Raw genomic sequence first — 19430 nt, forward strand, 5'->3', positions numbered from 1 at the left:
CTTCCTTCTTCCTTACGGATGAAAGCACCTCATCTTTGTCTCCAATACATTTTATAAAACAAACTTGATCTTTTTCAATTTTCACAAACATTCGGTAATGTCCCTTTCCATCCTCAACAGAAAGAAGAAATGGTGTCCGAGTATTTTTGGTGAGAATTAATGTTCCTTGTCCGTTCACATGTAAACGTTTTTCCCAGGAGCTAGGCGTTGTTAATATTGAAGTTCCTTGGCGATTCACGGGAAAAGTATTTTCAAATTGATTCAATTTATTGTCCCTTTGTGTTGTCTAATAAAATTATATAAAATTTCAAACAGACAAAAAATTTTAAATATTTGCTAACAAAGAGCATTAACATGTATCATTTGTTTTTATAACATTTTTTCTTTTTACAGTATCGCTTTATATTTATAAATTTTTTCCAAGAATAAACAAAATCTAATATAAAGGCAATTACTGCAGTATATTAACCTATAATACCCTACCTTCTCTCAAATATACATATATTTCTCCTTTGCACATCTTCTTATATCTACATATAACATGATATACATACAGTGACGACATATATAAAATAAATCTATCCATAACAGACGGAAATGAAAGACTGTTTCGTAGTGAGTACAAATTCATTGATATATTTTGTACGCTGTAAAATATTGCTTTATCTTGCTTATTTTAACATTGACCTTAAATGTATGTTGTAACTCTCAGCCGTTGAATTTGTTTTAACAGAAATCCTCACGGACTGGTTTATATACCCCATTATGAACTGTGACGTTAACAGCAATTTAGATGGAACTGTTAGCTCGAAACAGCAGCAGGATACCAGTAGAATATCAATATATTCTACACATACTACACATATATCGCATTGTGTTATCACTACATCTGTAAATAAACTCATTATAGATACCAGGACTAAATTTTATATATATACGCCAGACGCGCGTTTCGTCTACAAAAGACTCATCAGTGACGCTCGAATCCAAAAAAAGTTATAAGAAGCCAAATAAAGTACGAAGTTGAAGAGCATTGAGATCCAAAATTCCTAAAAGTGTTGCCAATTGTTGTAATTGATTTTTAGTTTGAAGAGTGATTAATAATATTACCAGGCTTTAGTCTGCCATTAAGTGGCCGTTGCCTTTGTGATGACGTATCAGCATGCACTTGATGTATTTTTGAAGGCAAATCGGACGTTCCGTTGTGAAGCTGTTTTGATAGTTGCTGATTTGACAATCCACTTGAACGTCGATGCGAATGTAATGACATAAAAGACGCTTCATCGTTGTGTTTACCGTGTTTATGTGAAGATCCATCCAAAGTTCTATTTGACAGTGGTGATTTTTGTGACATCATTTTACACTTAACTAAATATGTGGCTGATACCTACAAACATATATACCAACGGATAAAAACAACAAAATCAAACGTTCACCACCATATTGAATAGATTTATCTGCTAGAGATTGTTAAATCTTTTGATGATTTTACTAATCCACGAATAACAAGAAACCATATATGACAGTTGTTTTGCATTCGTTTGATGGGTTTGAGCTTTCGATTAAGCCATTTGCTTAGGGAATTACTGTTTTTTATTTTACTTTTTAAGTTTTACGCAGTAAAAGATTTATTTATAAAGTATTTTGTACGTTAATTTGTCTGTGACGACTGTTTCCCCGAAAAGAATACAATCATGTCTATATTTCTGTATGCTTTAATATTGAATATGTTTAAGGCCGATTTTCTTGATTATATTTTGTCTGACTTTTTTCACACTATATATCTTAGCATCCCAGTATTCTCTATTTTTCATTTTCTTGTCCTTTTCTATTCTTTCTAATTTTTTGTTTCCTTTTCTATTCTTATTTGTTTTGCCTTTTAGTGGTTTAGTTCATTAATCTCTATTATGTAAACCCCATTTAGACCCTCCTTGACTTTCCCATGTAAAAATCAATTAAAAGTGTTTCATTAAATTTTGAATAGACATATCAAGTCTTACCTTACAATGTGCTATCCTTTTCATTTACTGAATTTTACTTTTATTTATATATTTTATACACGTGCAATAAAAAAGTACACTATCATAACCTGCTTATTTATTGATAATACCTGTAAATCTCCATGATCATCGACACATTTCTTTAAAAACAATAAGGATGTATTTAAACAAAAGATTGAAGTGTTCTTGAAACGCTGTATCATGAAGACTTGGCAATAAACTATAGTTATCTATCTATGTATATCTTTGTTAAAATCTATATCTCCCAAGGTTGAAAAAGGAAGTACAATGTTCAGTATCCTTGTTGTCTGAAGTATACATGTATGGTTATATGTGGGAACGTCTTAACTATTGTGTTGAAACGAAACATAGTCAAGTATATACGTATATATGAGCTGGAATAAAACAATGAACGCACTGAATGTCACCTACGAATTTTGAATGTTAAAAACGAATGTGTAATGTGGAAATCGAATGTTTAAAATTACCATCATCAATAATTGGCAAATATAAAACTATAGTTTTAATAAAAAAAATAGAAATAAATATAAATATATAAAAAAAATAATAATTCGCAGACAACATTTCACATCAAATAATAACAGGTCGGCTGGTAAACGATTTTAAAAATCTAAATTATCACAGATAAAACTAGGTACATATTTGCAATATGGTTTCAAACATTAAGTCAATGAAATGGCTCAATCTATGAGTTGGACACTGCGGTCCAGCACCATCGGCCGTAAAGAAGCATCCAATTCTTAAATACATTGTTACATGTTTAGAAAGACATCAAATCACATATATCAATAAAGAGTTTAAATTGTAAATCGTTAATAAATTCACATGTACGGTTATGTGTGGGTACGTCTAAAACATCGTGTTGAAACGACACAATAGTCAAGTATATACTAAGGTCGAGATAATTGAATTAAAGCACTAAGTGTCCCCTTTGAACTTTGAATGGTGAAAACGAATATGAAATGTGGAAATCGAAAGTTTAAAAATTACCATCATCAATAATTGTCAAATGATAACTGTATAACTGTATGAAAACTCTAAGATTTCAATAAAATAAAAATTAGAAATAAATAGAAATGTATCAAAACATTTAACATTAATTTAAACAGTTCGGTAAATAATTTAAAAAATACTAAATTATCACAGATAAAGCTAGGTTAATTATTGGCATTATGGTTTCAAAATTAAGAAAATAAAATGGCTGTCTACGAGTTGGATACTGCAGTCTAACAACAATCAACCGAAAAGAACCATTCAATTTTTAAAAATAAATGGTTACATGTTAAAAGATAAATATTAGATCACCTATATCAATAAAAAGGTTATATTGTCTTTCGTTTATAAATCATATTGTGGGATGAGCTAGTGCAAAACGATAGGTAAATGATAGATTTATAATGTATATTCGTTCTCGACTGTATTACTGTTTAATATGGTACAATACAATAGAACGATTATTCTCATATTGGTATATCGACTTCCTTGTTTGAATTTCAATTACTTTGAATTTAATGAGGTTGTTGTTCCGTGTCCAACCAATATCAATTGTTTTCAATTATGGACATTCTGTTTTCATTCCAAAATATGATCGTTTCTATCAATGCATTCATGAAAGTATAGTAAAACTGCATGTATATATAAATATATATATATATATATTGTTCTGCAAGTACTATCCTGAAGTCTTGTACATCCCGTACCAAAACAATTGTACTAGAATATTACAAAGTTGAGTATTTATTCATAGTTTATTGTTAACACACATTTATCCCGACTTTTACATTCTACTATTTCGACAATAAAAAACCGAGATATAAACATCAAATAAATCTTTTGAATACTTTTTGCTACAAAATTGAAAAATTGACGTGTTACTTGTATTAAAACGTTACATTCACTTCGTACTCCCAACATCACGTTTTTTACAAGTGATTAAAATTAAATTAAAGTTTTGAGCTATCATTGGAGGTTTGAGGACTTACACGACGCAGTGACATTGTGAATTTAAGTGAATATTAAATAAAATCCATAAATAATCCTCGTTTCAGAATATAAAGGACTATGGGTAATTTCATTGTTCGTACCCCAAACTTGTTTAATTTCAATTATTTTAACAAATCACAACGTTTGATGTTAATTCTTGTTATGTTACAAAGAGTGCATTAGATTTTGAATTCACATTATGAAATTATGCCTTCAATTATAATGTGAATTCAGAATCTAATCATACACATTCCGTTATTTATGTATTAACAAAAGACAGTTTATCCTTTAAAAAATGATTTCTTATAAAATTAAATGAAGTAATATCTATCTTAAAAAGTTACAATCTATATGTGTCTAGAATTATTTATTGATTTATTAACAAAAGACAGTTTATCCTTTAAAAATGATTTCTTATAAAATTAAATGAAGTAACATCTATCTTAAAAAGTTACAATCTATATGTGTCTAGAATTATTTATTGATTTATTATGTGTGGGTGAAAACTGAATTAGTTTGTCTTTTGTTAATACATAAATCACGGCTTAGTGAGTGCAAAACGAAAGGTACATGATAAATTAATAATGTCTATTCATTCTCGTTTGTATTACTGTTAATCCCACATCGGTATCTTCAACCTAACTTCCTTGTTTGAATTTCAATTACTTAGAATGAAATGAGATTGTTGTTCCGTGAATACCCAACGTATATCTTTTGTTTTCAATCATGGAAAAGATCTAGAGGGACAAAACAGTTATCAATAAATTCATTATAGTATAAAGCATAGCAGCATGTGTGTATTTCTACTGTTCTGCAAACACATACATGAAGTTTTGTATACCTGTACCATAACAAATTGGATCTCTTATGACAAAATAAAGAAGTATCTAAAGAAAAAAACACAAATACGCATACTCCCTTGTTGTCATACCCTAATAAAAATCAAATAAGAAACTTTATCAAAATATTGCCGTTTTATATTTTTTTAAATGTAATAGGGTGAGAAAAGAATCAAAGATTTCACTGAAATTTAGCAATCCAATCATAAGGAATTATTAAGATTATACCTCTGTAGAATTCCTGATTAGATAATATTTCACGTTAGAATGTTAATTTGGATAGGTTAATTCATTGGTAAATAAAATATGCAGACTGTATCTTTGTTTCAAATAAAGAAATACTTGGTAGGTATTATCCTGTGTAGAGATATAGAAAAAAATTCACAGACCATTTCTTTGCATTTAAGAAAATAATCATCCTTCATTTCATATAAGAAAATGAACCAATTCTAAATCATCACCAAAAAAAATAATGGTGCGCTGAAACACACAATGTTTTATAATGCAATAAGATAAAGAATTAATTTCCTGTCAATTTTAAGGGAAGATTTTTTTCTACCCTTTTTCATATACAACTGGATGTAACGTACTTTGATTTGATTGCATTATACCTGAACGTATGCATGTACTATATGCCACTGGCAGTTAGACATCAAACAATCAATCAACAATTCATTTGTAGAAAATACTTAAATATGTTTATAATTAACCATACACATGTAGGTCGATACATATAATATCATTTAATAATTAAGAATAATGTAGTTAGGTTTTGTAAGGTAAAACACTTGATATACATTTACAATTGTCGGGTAGAATCTCCATATGCTTTTAATGATAAAGAAATCTTTAACAGTGTCAATATGCAAAAGTTAGTGCCTTCTTTTGAAATCTTTTCAAAGTGAATTTATTGATCGATTTTGTCATAGTCGGTCTCGCAATATTTAATGGTTTGATTTGCTAACAACTTTGACCAACAACTTTGAACCAATACATTATCTTGCCATTGCTATTTTGAGCAAACAACACACAAAACTTCTGTGTCCGCTGCATATGGAGGACATTTTAGTGACCCGCACACTGTTTTTACAGGATAAAATAATTTTCCATCTTCGTTTTTCGATCCACCTGCGATAGCTTCAGTGTCTCTATCTACACAGGCGAATTCTGATGCAGCCTTATGACTATGGTATCCTGCCATTAAAATTCCTTCATATTCTTTTGTCCATCCATTGTAACAAGTTTTCCTTCCTGAAATATTTTAGTTTTGACAATTCGGTTTTAGTTTAAAATAATCATATAAAATAACAAAATGTGGCATAATCGCCAACCAGACAGTAACCTATAGTACATTTCAATTGACGTATACGTTACTAACTATAAGTAAGGCAACGGACTTCAACAATGAGCAAATCAAAACCGTACGGTCAGTTATTGAATGCGAAGACATGACAAAATGTGAAACACTTCAAAACGAAAAACTAACGTCCTGAACAATGACAAAATATTAATCGAAAAACAGATATAAGAGGCAGCACCAAATACTGAGTTACTGGCTCCTGACTTGTGAATTGTACTTACAGAATGTAACGATATTTAACTTCTGTGTGAACGCTCAACCCTACCTGTAACCTCTGACAATGATATAACAGTGCAAAATAAGAACCATCCGAAAAAAAATGTTGGAAATAGCTTCACTAATCAAATCTGCACGAAGCAAAAAAAAAAAACAAAACAACAAGCACATGAAGCATACAGTCGAAAGTTACAAAGTGAAGATCTAAGGGTACTCGAGATGACTGAAGGCTTGTTCAACGCAATACACAACTAATAAAAACATAGTTTTCAACCAGACTTATTTTAATCTTAATATGTCCCAAGTCAGGAGCCTGTAATTCAGTGGCTGTCGTTCATTTTGTGTATATAAATAAGGCCGTTAGTTTACTCGTTTGAATTGTTTTACACTTTTATTTCGGGCCTTTAATAGCTGACTTTGCGGTATGGGCTTTGCACATAGTTGAAGGCCGTACGGTGACCTATAGTTGTTAATTTCTGTGTCATTTTGGTCTCTTGTGGACAGTTGTCTCATTGGCAATCATACCACATCTTCTTTTTTTATATGTATAAGGTGTAACACCACCAAGTCGGGCCCGGCCAGAAAGCACATACCAGAAAGTAGTACGTATTTAACACAAAATAGTTCCTGCGCATGAGTGTAACTTTCAAAATTTGTAGAATATTTAGGTATTTTTGGTATCAAATGAAAGCTGAAGGAATGGTGATCATTGTAGAACACTTTTGGACTTTTAATTTTGAATATTAAAAAACTGCACAAGATTTCAAAAAGAGGATATATTTTGTCTGTTTGTCAGATCTGAAGTACCTGTTTTGGTAAATCCGAAGTTCTGCAAACCAGTTCTTTCTTATATGCTATTAAAGGTATGTTGATTTTTTTCAGTACAAGACACCATGAAGTGTTGCTTTGAAATGCAATGATTGACACTTTATTTGAACTTAAAACAAAAGAAGTGTGCCTGCTTGAAACGGAGGAATTTAACATAGAAAGCAATGCAATAAGTGGTGTACTTCCATATTGAATGAAACAGAAGTTCAACAAAACCTTCACCCGTGAACAAATTGTAGCAACAGAATATTAAGTATGCATGCATAGAAACAATTCATAAAATGAAGTACGACATGTGTTTATGATGATGTTTTGTATATATGAACGAGTGTTTACAGTACGCACATTAATATGGTATTTCGCACAGTTAAAAAACTCATTGATTCTTTATAAATTTCTACACATTTAAAATCAAATATCTCTTTTAACGTATAAGCTTGTTACATATGGCCGGTAATCAATGTGTTATCTGTGGTACAAATAAATTGAAGCGTGAGGATGAACAATAACATTGTAGTAATAAACTCATCATATATAATAAAGACCTATCGTTCACTAGAAAAATAGTGAACTGGGAACAAATCCTTATAAAGAAAAGTATTATGTTAGGCATGCCTAGTTAAGAAAGCGAATTAAATGTACGATTTGTCATACCAAATACCTAATCCATATGGCAAAAAAAAATATGGAACACTGAACACAGAGCAACTTGAACCCAACTAATAACCGAGGGTGAACTCAGGTGTTACGAAACAGTACGTAGATCATGTTCCAAGTGTGGCACTCGTCATGTACATTAAGATACTGCAAGTACAACCCCAGTGATATATATAATACGGTAGAAACGCACGGGATTGTGGATTTAATAATTGAAACATTGAAAAGCAATTATCAGCACATTAACCCCATATATTTGAGAATAGAAGAATTTGCTACTCCTTTTATATGACAGTGTTACTAAATCTGTCTTACTAATTTAGCAGTATATGTTAAGAACAAAAGAAAATACATGTAAAAAAAGACTATATTAAATCAATTCCAGAGTCTAACAATATGACAATTTCGGTCATATTGTTATAATTTAACAAAAACACATAAAGCTCACAGGAAACATGTAAAAGCATGTGATAAATTCTTTTTTTTTTACAATAAGTCGGTTTGTCTAAAATTTGTACTACAGGTTATTATCATTCAAATACAACACACAGGATATTGTAAAGATATGCACAGCCATGAATTATTGTTTCGATGACAACCTCTGTAAATCAAACAATTGAATTACTTTAAAGATATACTAAAGAAAAATCATATTTTTCTGTTTTTTTCCTCTTTTATATATAACATATTTAAATAGGCGACTAAGGGTGTAGGTATGAGTGATTTCACACACAAGTACAAAAGGATTGGGTTTTTTTTCTCGAAAGGGCATAGCGGAATCACAAAATATCAGTACTTGTTTGGAATGGTTTCATAATAATATACGCGGCGACCGTTATTGAAAAGAATAACTTACCGTTAGTGTAATGTAGGAACCATATTTATTTCCTATTAACCAACTAATCTTAAAAACGTTATCCTTACGCCTTGAACATCTTTATACCGTAGTTTTAGAGTGCATTCGGAAGAAACAATTGAAATATATATATTTCCTTTCAGCTGCACCACTTATAACTACTGCAAAAACATTACAATGATATAGTATAGACATTGAAATTAACGTAGGATTTTAGCGATAAATCGTTCAATAATGGGACCCTTGTACTTATTTTTTATGAAGAAACTTTTCACAGATGACACAAACGTGAACAACCTGAACAATATTATGAACTAAACAAATACCTATCAGTTAACATTCTTAACAATTTATAATGATCTATCATTTGGGTTTTTTTTGCTATTTTTTTTTCAATGCACATACATGTATACTTTATTGTTACCACTGTTCGTCAGAGTTGTATATGATTACTCGCAAATATAATATAACATCGATGCTATAGGAATTTTAGGCACAATTACAATAAAAAAACCAATTAGAACATATTTGTAGTCTTCTGTGAAACATGCATTTCTTAATGACAACCAACTGGTGATGGCATCCGTATTAGTAAGGAGTTACTTCCCTTTCAAAAAAAAATCTGAAAGGTTTAAACAGACGAAGAAACTGATAATGAACGATTGCAATACATTCATAAAACAAATTTAAATCTAACTCGTTGTTATTGTTGGCATTTGCTTTTTGTATATACAAATGAAAGTAGGTTCTTAAAACTAAGTATTGAAGACTTAATCACTTTGATAGGCATATAGTCTATATACCGCATTTGAAGACAGTTGGTAAGATATATGCGTTACACGGTGTTCTAGTGACCTTATATGATATATTATGGGGTAAGTAATTTTCATATGGGGATTCGAGCGTCGCTCTCTGCCCATGTGGAATTTACTGACTCCATATATATTGTATTAGGTCACTTACACATAGAATTAACTAATAGTATACTAACACGAGAAAAATAATATTTTACCTGGTATCATGATTGATGATATTTTTCCTTTAGCTAGGCATGCTGCACAAGCGACGTCATGTTCAGCAATACCAGACCTGATTCCTTGTGGTTTGTTAAAGTCAAATACTTCGTATTCTGATCCATACAGATAACCGTATTCATCATGTGATTTCAGAGGCTGTGCCACGTCCGGGTGATTAGGTAAACATATATAGTTCACACTTGCCCCTGAGTGCGTATAGTGTCCTCCGCCTACTTGGCCTGTTGATCAATATAACGGTTAAATTTATTTCTTGCTTTTTTTTTCTTGTTCAGATAAATAGATCAATTTCGACATTCTTTTTATGAATGAGGAACACCGATTGACCCAAGATTAATTAACATAAAGGCCATCATTGAACACAGTTTTATAATTGTGACATACATTGCAACAGAAGCCTTGTGACATATTAAATATTGATTTGATTTGATGTTTTGTCCCATACAAGAATATATATGGCTTAGGGTGGGGATCTCCACCATTTACAAGTATTTAAACAGGAGGGGGTGTTGACCCCCAGGTACTTTACCTACATTTCATTTGATTTCTTTTATTGTTCCATACAAGAATATATATGGTTTAGGGGTGGGGATCTGGACCGTTAACAAGATAATAGCACATTCTCAAATTGAATGGGGTGGGGATGACCCCGAGGACTTCCCTTTAATTTCATTTGATTTGTTTTGTTGTTCCATACAAGAATATATATGGTTTAGGGGTGGGGATCTGGACCGTTTACAAGATAAAAGCATATTCTCACATTGAAGGGGATGGGGATGACCCCCTATATTACATGTGATTTGTTTTATTGTCCTATAATTATTTCTGAAGACTGCATGTATCTATCACTTACAGTTTTCAAGTTATATTCATTTGAAAAATTTAGAAAATAAAATCCCATAGGGTTCGATAGTAAACCCCTCCCTCCTTTCTACCCCCAAAATACCCCTTAAAAGACCCCAATGCACAAACGAAAGGTTGATGGCTCACCTAGTCATATTAGTCTACCATTCCATGAAACCCTTAGTAAATCTGACAAGCGGTTTTGGAGAAACGCTGCGGACAAGTTCAATTTTAAAGTGGCGGAAGAAGAAGAAGAAGAGGAAGAATAATAAAAATAACTAGATTTGCCATTGCAAGCAATAGCGGATGGCACCCTTCCCCTATTGCTAGACGAGCCGCAGCAATCTAGGAGATTCCAATGTCAAAGTGCACATCTACACATTCAAATTATCATTTTTATTAAGTTTCATTAAGTTTGGAGCATTTTGAAATTTTTGACATTTTTGCTGTTTCCATGGTTACGGCGGCCATTTTGAAAATTCCAACTTCAAAACACAACTCTGCTTATGCCAGTGACCATTCCTATAAAGTTTTATCCAGTTTGCAGCATTTTTATGTTTTTGACCTTTTTGCATTGTTTTAACAACAGATATTTTGGAAATTCAAACTCCAAATACCACATCTTCCAATGTTGCTCATCGTTACTGTGAAGTTTCATGAAGTTTGGAGCATTTTGATATTTTTGAAATTTTGGTGTAGTTTCCATGGCAACATAGTAGTTCCAACGGGTGTCAAAATCATCCAACACCTGTATATAGTGGTCACCTACATTGTATTAAAATATAATGGTTCTGCGTTCTAGCATATCCAAACAGTTCACCAAAACAAAAAACTGGATTTTTTCACAATTGTTTCGTTTTCATGGCAACGGCAGCCATCTTGATGATGCCATACCCCACTGCACTATATAATGCTGTGGTCAACATGATGGTATAGTTCCATAAATATTGTTCAAGCCAATTCTTAGAAATAGAATGGACAAAAAAGTGTGGAAGAATAAATATAACTAGATTTGCCATTGCAAGCAATAGCGGATGTCACCCTTCCCCCCATTGACACTAAGCGGCAGCCATTTAAAAAAATGTTTGACAGTGAATGCACAAATATACATGGCTCTACATCTTTCTTTAAATTTTCAGTTAATTTAGATTATTTTAAAACAAATCTCATTTCTGTCGTTAGAAATAGAATGGACAAAAAAGTGTGGAAGAATAAATATAACTAGATTTGCCATTGCAAGCAATAGCGGATGTCACCCCCCCCCCCCCCCATTGCCACTAAGCGGCAGCCATTTCAAAAACTTTTAACAGTGAATGCACATATTTGCATGGCTATACATTTTTCTGCAAATTTTCAGTACATTTAGATCCTTTTTTAAAACATGACATTTTTGCTGTTTCCATGGCAACGGCAGCCATTTTGAAAATTTCAAAGTCAAAAGTCTCATCTTTACTTGCCAGTTAACAATAATATCAAGTTTCATTAAGTTCAAAGCATTTTGAAATTTTTTGACATTTTTGCAGTTTCCATGGCAACGGTATCCATTTTGGAAATTCCAACGTCAAAAGTCTCATGCAGACTTGACAGTGTACACTCATATGAAGTTTCATCAATTTTGGAGCATTTTGAAACTTTTGAAATTTTTTACATTTTGATTTGTTCCTATGGCAACAGAGACCATTCCCAAAAGTTAATGGCATATACCACATTGGTACATGGGAGGGACCATACCATCAAAGTTTCAATCAATTTGACCTACCATTTTAAGAAAGTAAATGCCACTTTTAAGTTTTTGAACCATTTTGACCTGTTTTGCATTGTTTCCATGGTAACAGCAGACATTTTCGAAATTCTAACGCCAAATTCCACATCTACCAATTTTGCTCATCGTTACTGTAAAGTTTTATAAAATTTGGAGCATTTTCATATTTATGAAATTTTTGGTGTAGTATCCATGGCAACATAGTAGTTCCCATGATTGCAAAAAATCCTCCAAAACCAGTATATAGTGGGCACCTACATTGTATCAAAATATAATGATTCTGAATTTAAGCATATCCAAATAATTCATTAAAACCAAAAACTGTATTTTTTTCACAATTGTTCTGTTTCCATGGTAACGGCAGCCATTTTTTAGTTCCAAAGTTGCACTGCAACTCGAAAGTCAGGGTTACTTGTTATAGTGAACTATCATTTAGATTGGTTCATTTGGTTCCGAGAATGCGGTCGGACAAAATTAGGTGGAAGAAAATAATAATACTGAAAAAGAAACAGAGGAATAGCAATATGTCACCCGACATTGTCGATCGGGTGACATAATAATAGTGAAAAAGAAACAGAGGAATAGCAATATGTCACCCGACATTGTCGATCGGGTGACATAATAAGACAAAAAGAAACGAACAGTAACAATATGTCACCCCAACACCGTTGAGGGTGCCATAATAATAATAAGAAAAAAAGAAACGAACAATAACAATATGTCACCCCAACTACTTTGAGGGTGCCATAATAATATGGAAAAAGAAACAGAGGAAAAGCAATATGTCACCCGACATTGTCGATCGGGTGACATAATAATAAGACAAAAAGAACGGAACAATAATAATATGTCACCCCAACTCCGTTGAGGGTGCCATAAAAAAAGAAACGAACAATAACAATATGTCACCCCAACTCCATTGAGGGTGCCATAATAATAAGAAACGGGACAAAAACATAAAGTCGCCAAAACTCCGTTTTGGTGACTTAATAAGAACTGAGCAAAAACAATAAGTCTCCAAACTTTGTTTGGGAGACTTAAAAATGATGTTGCAGAAGATCAGCATCTTAGGGTAAAAAAGAGAGAAACTAACATTTTTGGTATAAACGGCATACCTATCTATAATATTGTGTTGGTTATTTGTCATGCCGGGAAAGGAAATCAAAATACAATTGTATTTCGTATCGTTCCTTTCCTATTGCCACTCTTCACAGCATTTAACTGTTAATGTTGTCCAGATGAAAATGGTGATAGAATTTTCTTTTTTCTTTATTAAGTGCAAGTAAGTTTTACGTATTCATTTCGAAGCTCAAAATCATACTCCGCATCACACGTAGAACATACACAGACTGACATAAAACGGCTGCAATGCAATTCATTTATGTAGAAAAGCAAACAAAACTTCTCATAATGATTAAATATAGAATGACTGCATTCGTGGTGTCCTAAAAACGTCTCAAGTGTTTTCGATTCGTTTGTTCAATCGAAAGCCGGATAAAATCAAAGAAGATAACATTAAAAGGTAAAATGAAAGGACGAATTAAGGTGGTACCTTACACTGCAGGGAGATAACTCTGTAAAATTAGCTAAACGTTTCAATCACGATCTATTGCTAGTGAGTTATTTAGTGTTTGTCAAACTGCTAAATAACCAACGAAATCTGCTGATAAAGTTGTTGGTTCAAATTTCTTTAAATTTTTATATTTTTGTCAAAGGGTCAAAGTAAACATTTTGTCAAAGTTTTATGAAAATTAAACGAGCCAAATTAATTTAAACTCAAATGCATATTATTCAATTGGGACGTTAAATCCGATGCCTCGTGTAAAGAGAGTGCCACGCTCTTTGCACGTTAAGAACCCTTTCAACAACTCTTTGAGGGGTCCGTAGGTGGCCTGTTGCAAGGCAAAATTCCTGTTCCTATCCAATATACCCTCATTTTCCAGTGGCAGTCCAAATTTTCCCGACTATCATCACCGATGGCCTCTATTATTCCAAGACCTACCTATAGTATTTATTGTGAACTTGTTCTCGTCCTGAATATGCATGAACTATTTGCCACTGGACGTTAAGCAACCAACAATCAATCAATCAATCATATTATTCAATATTATAAAGATTTTATTTTTGTGAAAGAAGCACTATTGAAATATTTCTAGAAAATTATTTGAAAAAACTTTTTGTTTTTGACTGAGATATATGCCTTATTTGCTGTGTAATGTATCACTTGGGTATTTCTCTAGCTATAATCTATTAAAATGGGAAATGTTTTGGTTAAGCTTTACTGTTTATGGAATAATGCAATATTTTGTCATACCAGAAGCATTTTCAGTGTTAAACTTGTCCAGCTAAAAACTCCACTTGAGGCCAAATTTAGATAGAATTTATATTCTCCTGTTTTAAGAATTGTTCACATTCTTGGCAATTCATGCAGAAAATATTTCAATAGTGCTTGATTTTATAGTTTCTATCTTTAATTATATCAGGCATATATATTTGTTTCTTTTTCTTTTATTTGCAAGGACTTTTGTTGGAAATCAATACTCCCAAGGGACATAATTCAGCTTTTTTAATAGATTAAGTTGTAATGCTTTTAATGTTAAAGAATTTAATTTGTATTATGTTAAAGATCTAATTAAATTCAATTAAAGTAGTTTTATGTTTAAGCATTTATTTACCATATGTTATGTCATATATGTTTAATTTACAAAACATTCTTTATAGTTTTCCAGATATTTTATTTATTCAGACAATGCTTAATAATAATTTGATTTTAAACATATTTTATTTATTAAGATATGAAAAGGATTGAGCAACAGGCACAGCTTATAAAAGCTCTATCCATATTACATGTTCAAGGTATAATTCAATTATAACAACTGTATTTAAAATGATGCAATATAGTGGAACATGCATGCTACTTATGAGCACACACGAGCAAATATATGTTTACAGTGTTACTTACTAATGCAATGCACATTTAAGTATATAGGCAATTACTCATCATGTATTCAAGAACCTTGAACATGCAAATATCCTTTATAAGTCATTAGAAATATATATATATGGCTTGAAAGATATTGGATAAAATGAATCAATGTTTAAGTGGAGGAGAAAAAAATCAAAAATGAAACTAAATGAAACAAAAAATAAGTAAGTCTCAAACAAAACGTTTAGTGTCACTGGTATATTTATGAACAGATTTAAAAATAGCAATATTCATATCATATGAAAATAATCTGTTTCCAAAAAGTAATAATTCAATATTTATATCAACATTATTAGCAATGGAGTTAATGGAATCAAGAACAGGAGCTGTCTTACATCATTGTACTTAGGGCAAATGAAAAAGAAATGTTTGTTATCGTCAACAGAGGGATTACAGTTTGCACAAAAAGTGTTCTCGGATAAGAACTGATTAAACAGATGAGATTTTAGGTTGCTAGCATTATTTCTGAGTTGACAATGACTTATATTAAGTTTCCTTATCCGATAGTTGAAAGGTTTAAATATATATCATCCGTTCTATAAAACTTTTCCAGTCCACTTCTAAATATACCCAAACTTGGGGATTTTTGTAAACTCAAAGGAAGACTATGCCAAAGTCTTATAGTTGAAGAAAGGAAACTATTAAAATAAGAGCTAGTTCTAGCAAGAGGCGGATGAAAAGTGTTATTTTCATTTCTCAAAGTATAAGGCTTAATAATAATGTACTATAAGCAATTTAATATTTTTTTAAAGTGCCAAACATTTATTTTTCTTATTTTAGTTTCAAAATTCTTTGTACGTACTATGTACATGTATATTTTAAACATTCTGTTGATCAGAATTTCATTTTTTAATAAATGATTATTAAAAGCATAAACACATAACAATATATTAAAGCCCTGTATTAAGTTATTTTGTTTTAGATTCAATTGTGCTTTTTTTCTATCAAGTTACTTTTTCCTAAAGAAATCACAAATAAATGTTTTGATAAGAATATTTATACCTTTAAACATATTGCATTCAGATAGTTGTATTCTGTTATCCTCTGATAATTTGTTCAATCATGCACACACAAAGGGTTTTTAAGTATGCCCCGCCAAATGTTTGTTTCAAAACATTTTGCGCCCGCTCATTTATTGCATGAAAAAAATATTTGCCCCGTCCATGATTGCACCGGCCCCACCCTGCGATAAATATTGCACAGTCCCGAATAGTGGTAATTTCTGGCTTAACAAACAATTATTAATTAATCTTTCCTAGAATCATCGCTTTGTGAATATTCTGAACCAAATAATGTACACTTTCGGTTTTAAACCTTGACAATCGTTGTTCATGCGGTATTCAAAATAATGAGTACATGTGAAACCAATTGAAATAAAAATTATATGAGACGCATTTAACTATATTTCTGAATGCATTTTCATTGTTAAAAACTGGTAAAAGAAACTTTAGAAAGTTGAGTATTTGGCTGAACAAGCTATAATTCGTTACTGACGTAAATATATTCAGTATGAAGACTGTTCGTCTTCCTCTTTTTGTAGTGATAATGAATAAAATAACGGATTGTTGATCTTCTTAAATGACGCAGGGTTTAATGTGTGATTCACATATTTAACGTCAATTCCAATGTCTGTTTTTAGACATTTCAAAAATTGCTTTAATTGCATATAAAACAATATAATATTAAAAACAATGTTGTTTGAGCATTTGAACAAGTACATATTTGTCGTGAAAAGAGGACAAAAGCATCACATCAGCATCCACTTTCTTTGACTGCTCGAAAGTGAAAAAAAAGTGTTTACTCGTCGTAGATTATTGGTTATTTAGTTAAACAAAATAATAATAATGAGACAGAAAAAATTCAGCGATAGCCAACCAATAAACATTTATAAAAAAAAATGAAAGCAATTTGTTGAAAACATCAAGTCTTTTCTTTTAATCATTGCTCAACGTATATTTGAAACTAGTTTACACTTCTGTTCCTTCACATATATATTGTTACCTGAATAAATTGTTTCAGTGCTGGGTCCAGCGCATTTTGTCTTACCCCATCTGATGTATGTCACCCCTGGAAAAAAACAACAATAAACTTTAACAAATAAACTCATCATAGATACAAGAACTAAATTTTGTATATACGCTAGACGCGCGTTTCGTCTACAAAAGACTCATCAGTGACGCTCGAATCAAATATAGTTATAGTCACTTTGAATGTAATATGTGTTTTCAGCCTGTATCACCATCACTGGTGATGGAATATATTGTAGAGTTGTCACTAGTTTAGATGTACTTATCAAAATGATAATTCCTGTGACTGTATCTTACGATAGATATTTAGCTAATCTGCCAGAAATTCTTCGTCAAGTCGTATATATCATGTACTGTGTTTCAACTTTATATTCTACTGACGAGGAAAATTATCACTAGGCTACCCAATGCTGAATTATAAGTTTAGTCTAGGTAGTCGATTGGTCTTAAGCGCTGGCACAGTGCAGGCAGTGTTGTCTCGATATCCAAATAGCATGAGTTTGAATCCCGGCTACGGACGAGGAAACATGTGTTTCTGCTAATTTTCAGATTTAATTGATTGGTTGTAGTTGCTTAACGTCCAGTGGCAATTATTTGATGCATATTCAGGACGAGAACAAGTTCACAATTAATACATACTATAGGTAGGTCTTGAAATAATAGAGGCCATCTGGGATGATGGTCGGGGAAATTTGGACTGCCACTGGAAAATGAGGGTATATTGGATAGGGACAGAAATTTTGCCTTGCAACAGGCCACCTACGGACCCCTCAAACAGTTGTTGAAAGGGTTCTTAACGTGCAAAGAGCGTGGCACTCTCTTTACACGAGGCATCGGATTTAACGTCCCCAATCTGACCGGACGTGACTTCGAACTTGATACATCCCACACATCCAAACGGACGCCCCACTTCGGCAAGCGTTTTACTGCCGGTCGGAAGAAGACCAAGTGACCATATTTCTATTCCCTAGTCACCCTTGGGAGTTGGAGATTTAATATTCTTGTTCTGTTATTAAGAATTAGTATTGTTTTAAACCTGTTATACCTGTGTAACGACATGTTATCGCAAGAGAATAATGTATGCCATGAAGTTATCACATATTTAGCCGTGCATATATAAATAACAGTTACTACACAAACAGGAAAAATTCAAAAGATGTATACGATTAAACTGATAGAAGATAGTTAAATACGAGTGATATAATCTAATGACACAAAAGACATATAGATGTCAAAATAGAGTTACCTGAATTCCCAATCAATATCGTAACGTAATACACAAAAATAAGTTTAAGACTTAAGTCAATCTGTTCAACTTGTATAAACGATTATTTCAGATTTATGTTATAAATATCAGTGATATGTTTTGTTTATGCCATTTATATTGTTAAGGGACTTTCCATTTTAAATTCTCTTTTGACTTTGGTACATTGTTTTTTTTTGGATTTTTTTTTTATTAAATTTGAAAATATTTGGTTAGCAATATGCATGTGTTCTTCGAAGTCATCTCATGGAAGTCGTCAAATGTATTACTTTTACTTGAATTGTCGAAAGAATAGGAATTGGTGGAGATTTAGCAGAGAAGAATGATATCAAATTCTTCAACTGACAGGCGCCAAAAGTTAACTTGTTGGTCCTTTGAATAATATCTATGTATTGGTAGTAATTTTTATGAATAGTATACGAGCCATCAAAACTTGTTAGAAACCCATATCAAACACATATTAAAGCCTCTCAATTGATTTTCTTAATTTGGGATGATTTTTTTAATGTCATTATCCAAATTTAGAAAATCATTTGTGAACATGAATTGTTTGACCTTTGGTATGTTTTCAAAATAAAAAGGCTTATTGAAGCAGACATTGATAAGATGAGTAATACTCGGGAACCTAGCTCTGACTCCCCCCGCCTTATTGCCTGTTGGGTTAAAAAAAATACAACATTAATATTCATCCAGGTTAAACAAAGAAAACAGACCTTATTCATCTCCATCTTTTGTAAAGTAGTTTAAGTGTCAT

At 31.8% G+C, this 19430-nt stretch overlaps 1 protein-coding gene across 5 annotated transcripts in view; it reads right to left on the reverse strand.

Moving 5' to 3' along the window:
• Nucleotides 1-19430, reverse strand: part of LOC143051785 (uncharacterized) — a 43151-nt gene that overhangs the window by 22201 nt on the left and 1520 nt on the right. For 2 of the 5 annotated variants that reach the window (XM_076224719.1, XM_076224717.1), the window contains 3 exons: nt 17387-17452; nt 9773-10015; nt 5564-6094 (listed from right to left, as the gene is read on the reverse strand). In XM_076224719.1, coding sequence (XP_076080834.1) covers nt 5853-6094; nt 9773-10015; nt 17387-17452 — 551 coding nt within the window. In that variant the 3' untranslated portion in view covers nt 5564-5852. Of the gene's footprint in view, nt 1-5563; nt 6095-9772; nt 10016-17386; nt 17453-19430 lie in introns of those variants that run through there. The other 3 variants (XM_076224720.1, XM_076224718.1, XM_076224722.1) reach the window with 2 other exon arrangements.

This window comes from Mytilus galloprovincialis, chromosome 11 (assembly GCF_965363235.1).
Source record: "Mytilus galloprovincialis chromosome 11, xbMytGall1.hap1.1, whole genome shotgun sequence".
NCBI lineage: Eukaryota > Metazoa > Mollusca > Bivalvia > Mytilida > Mytilidae > Mytilus > Mytilus galloprovincialis.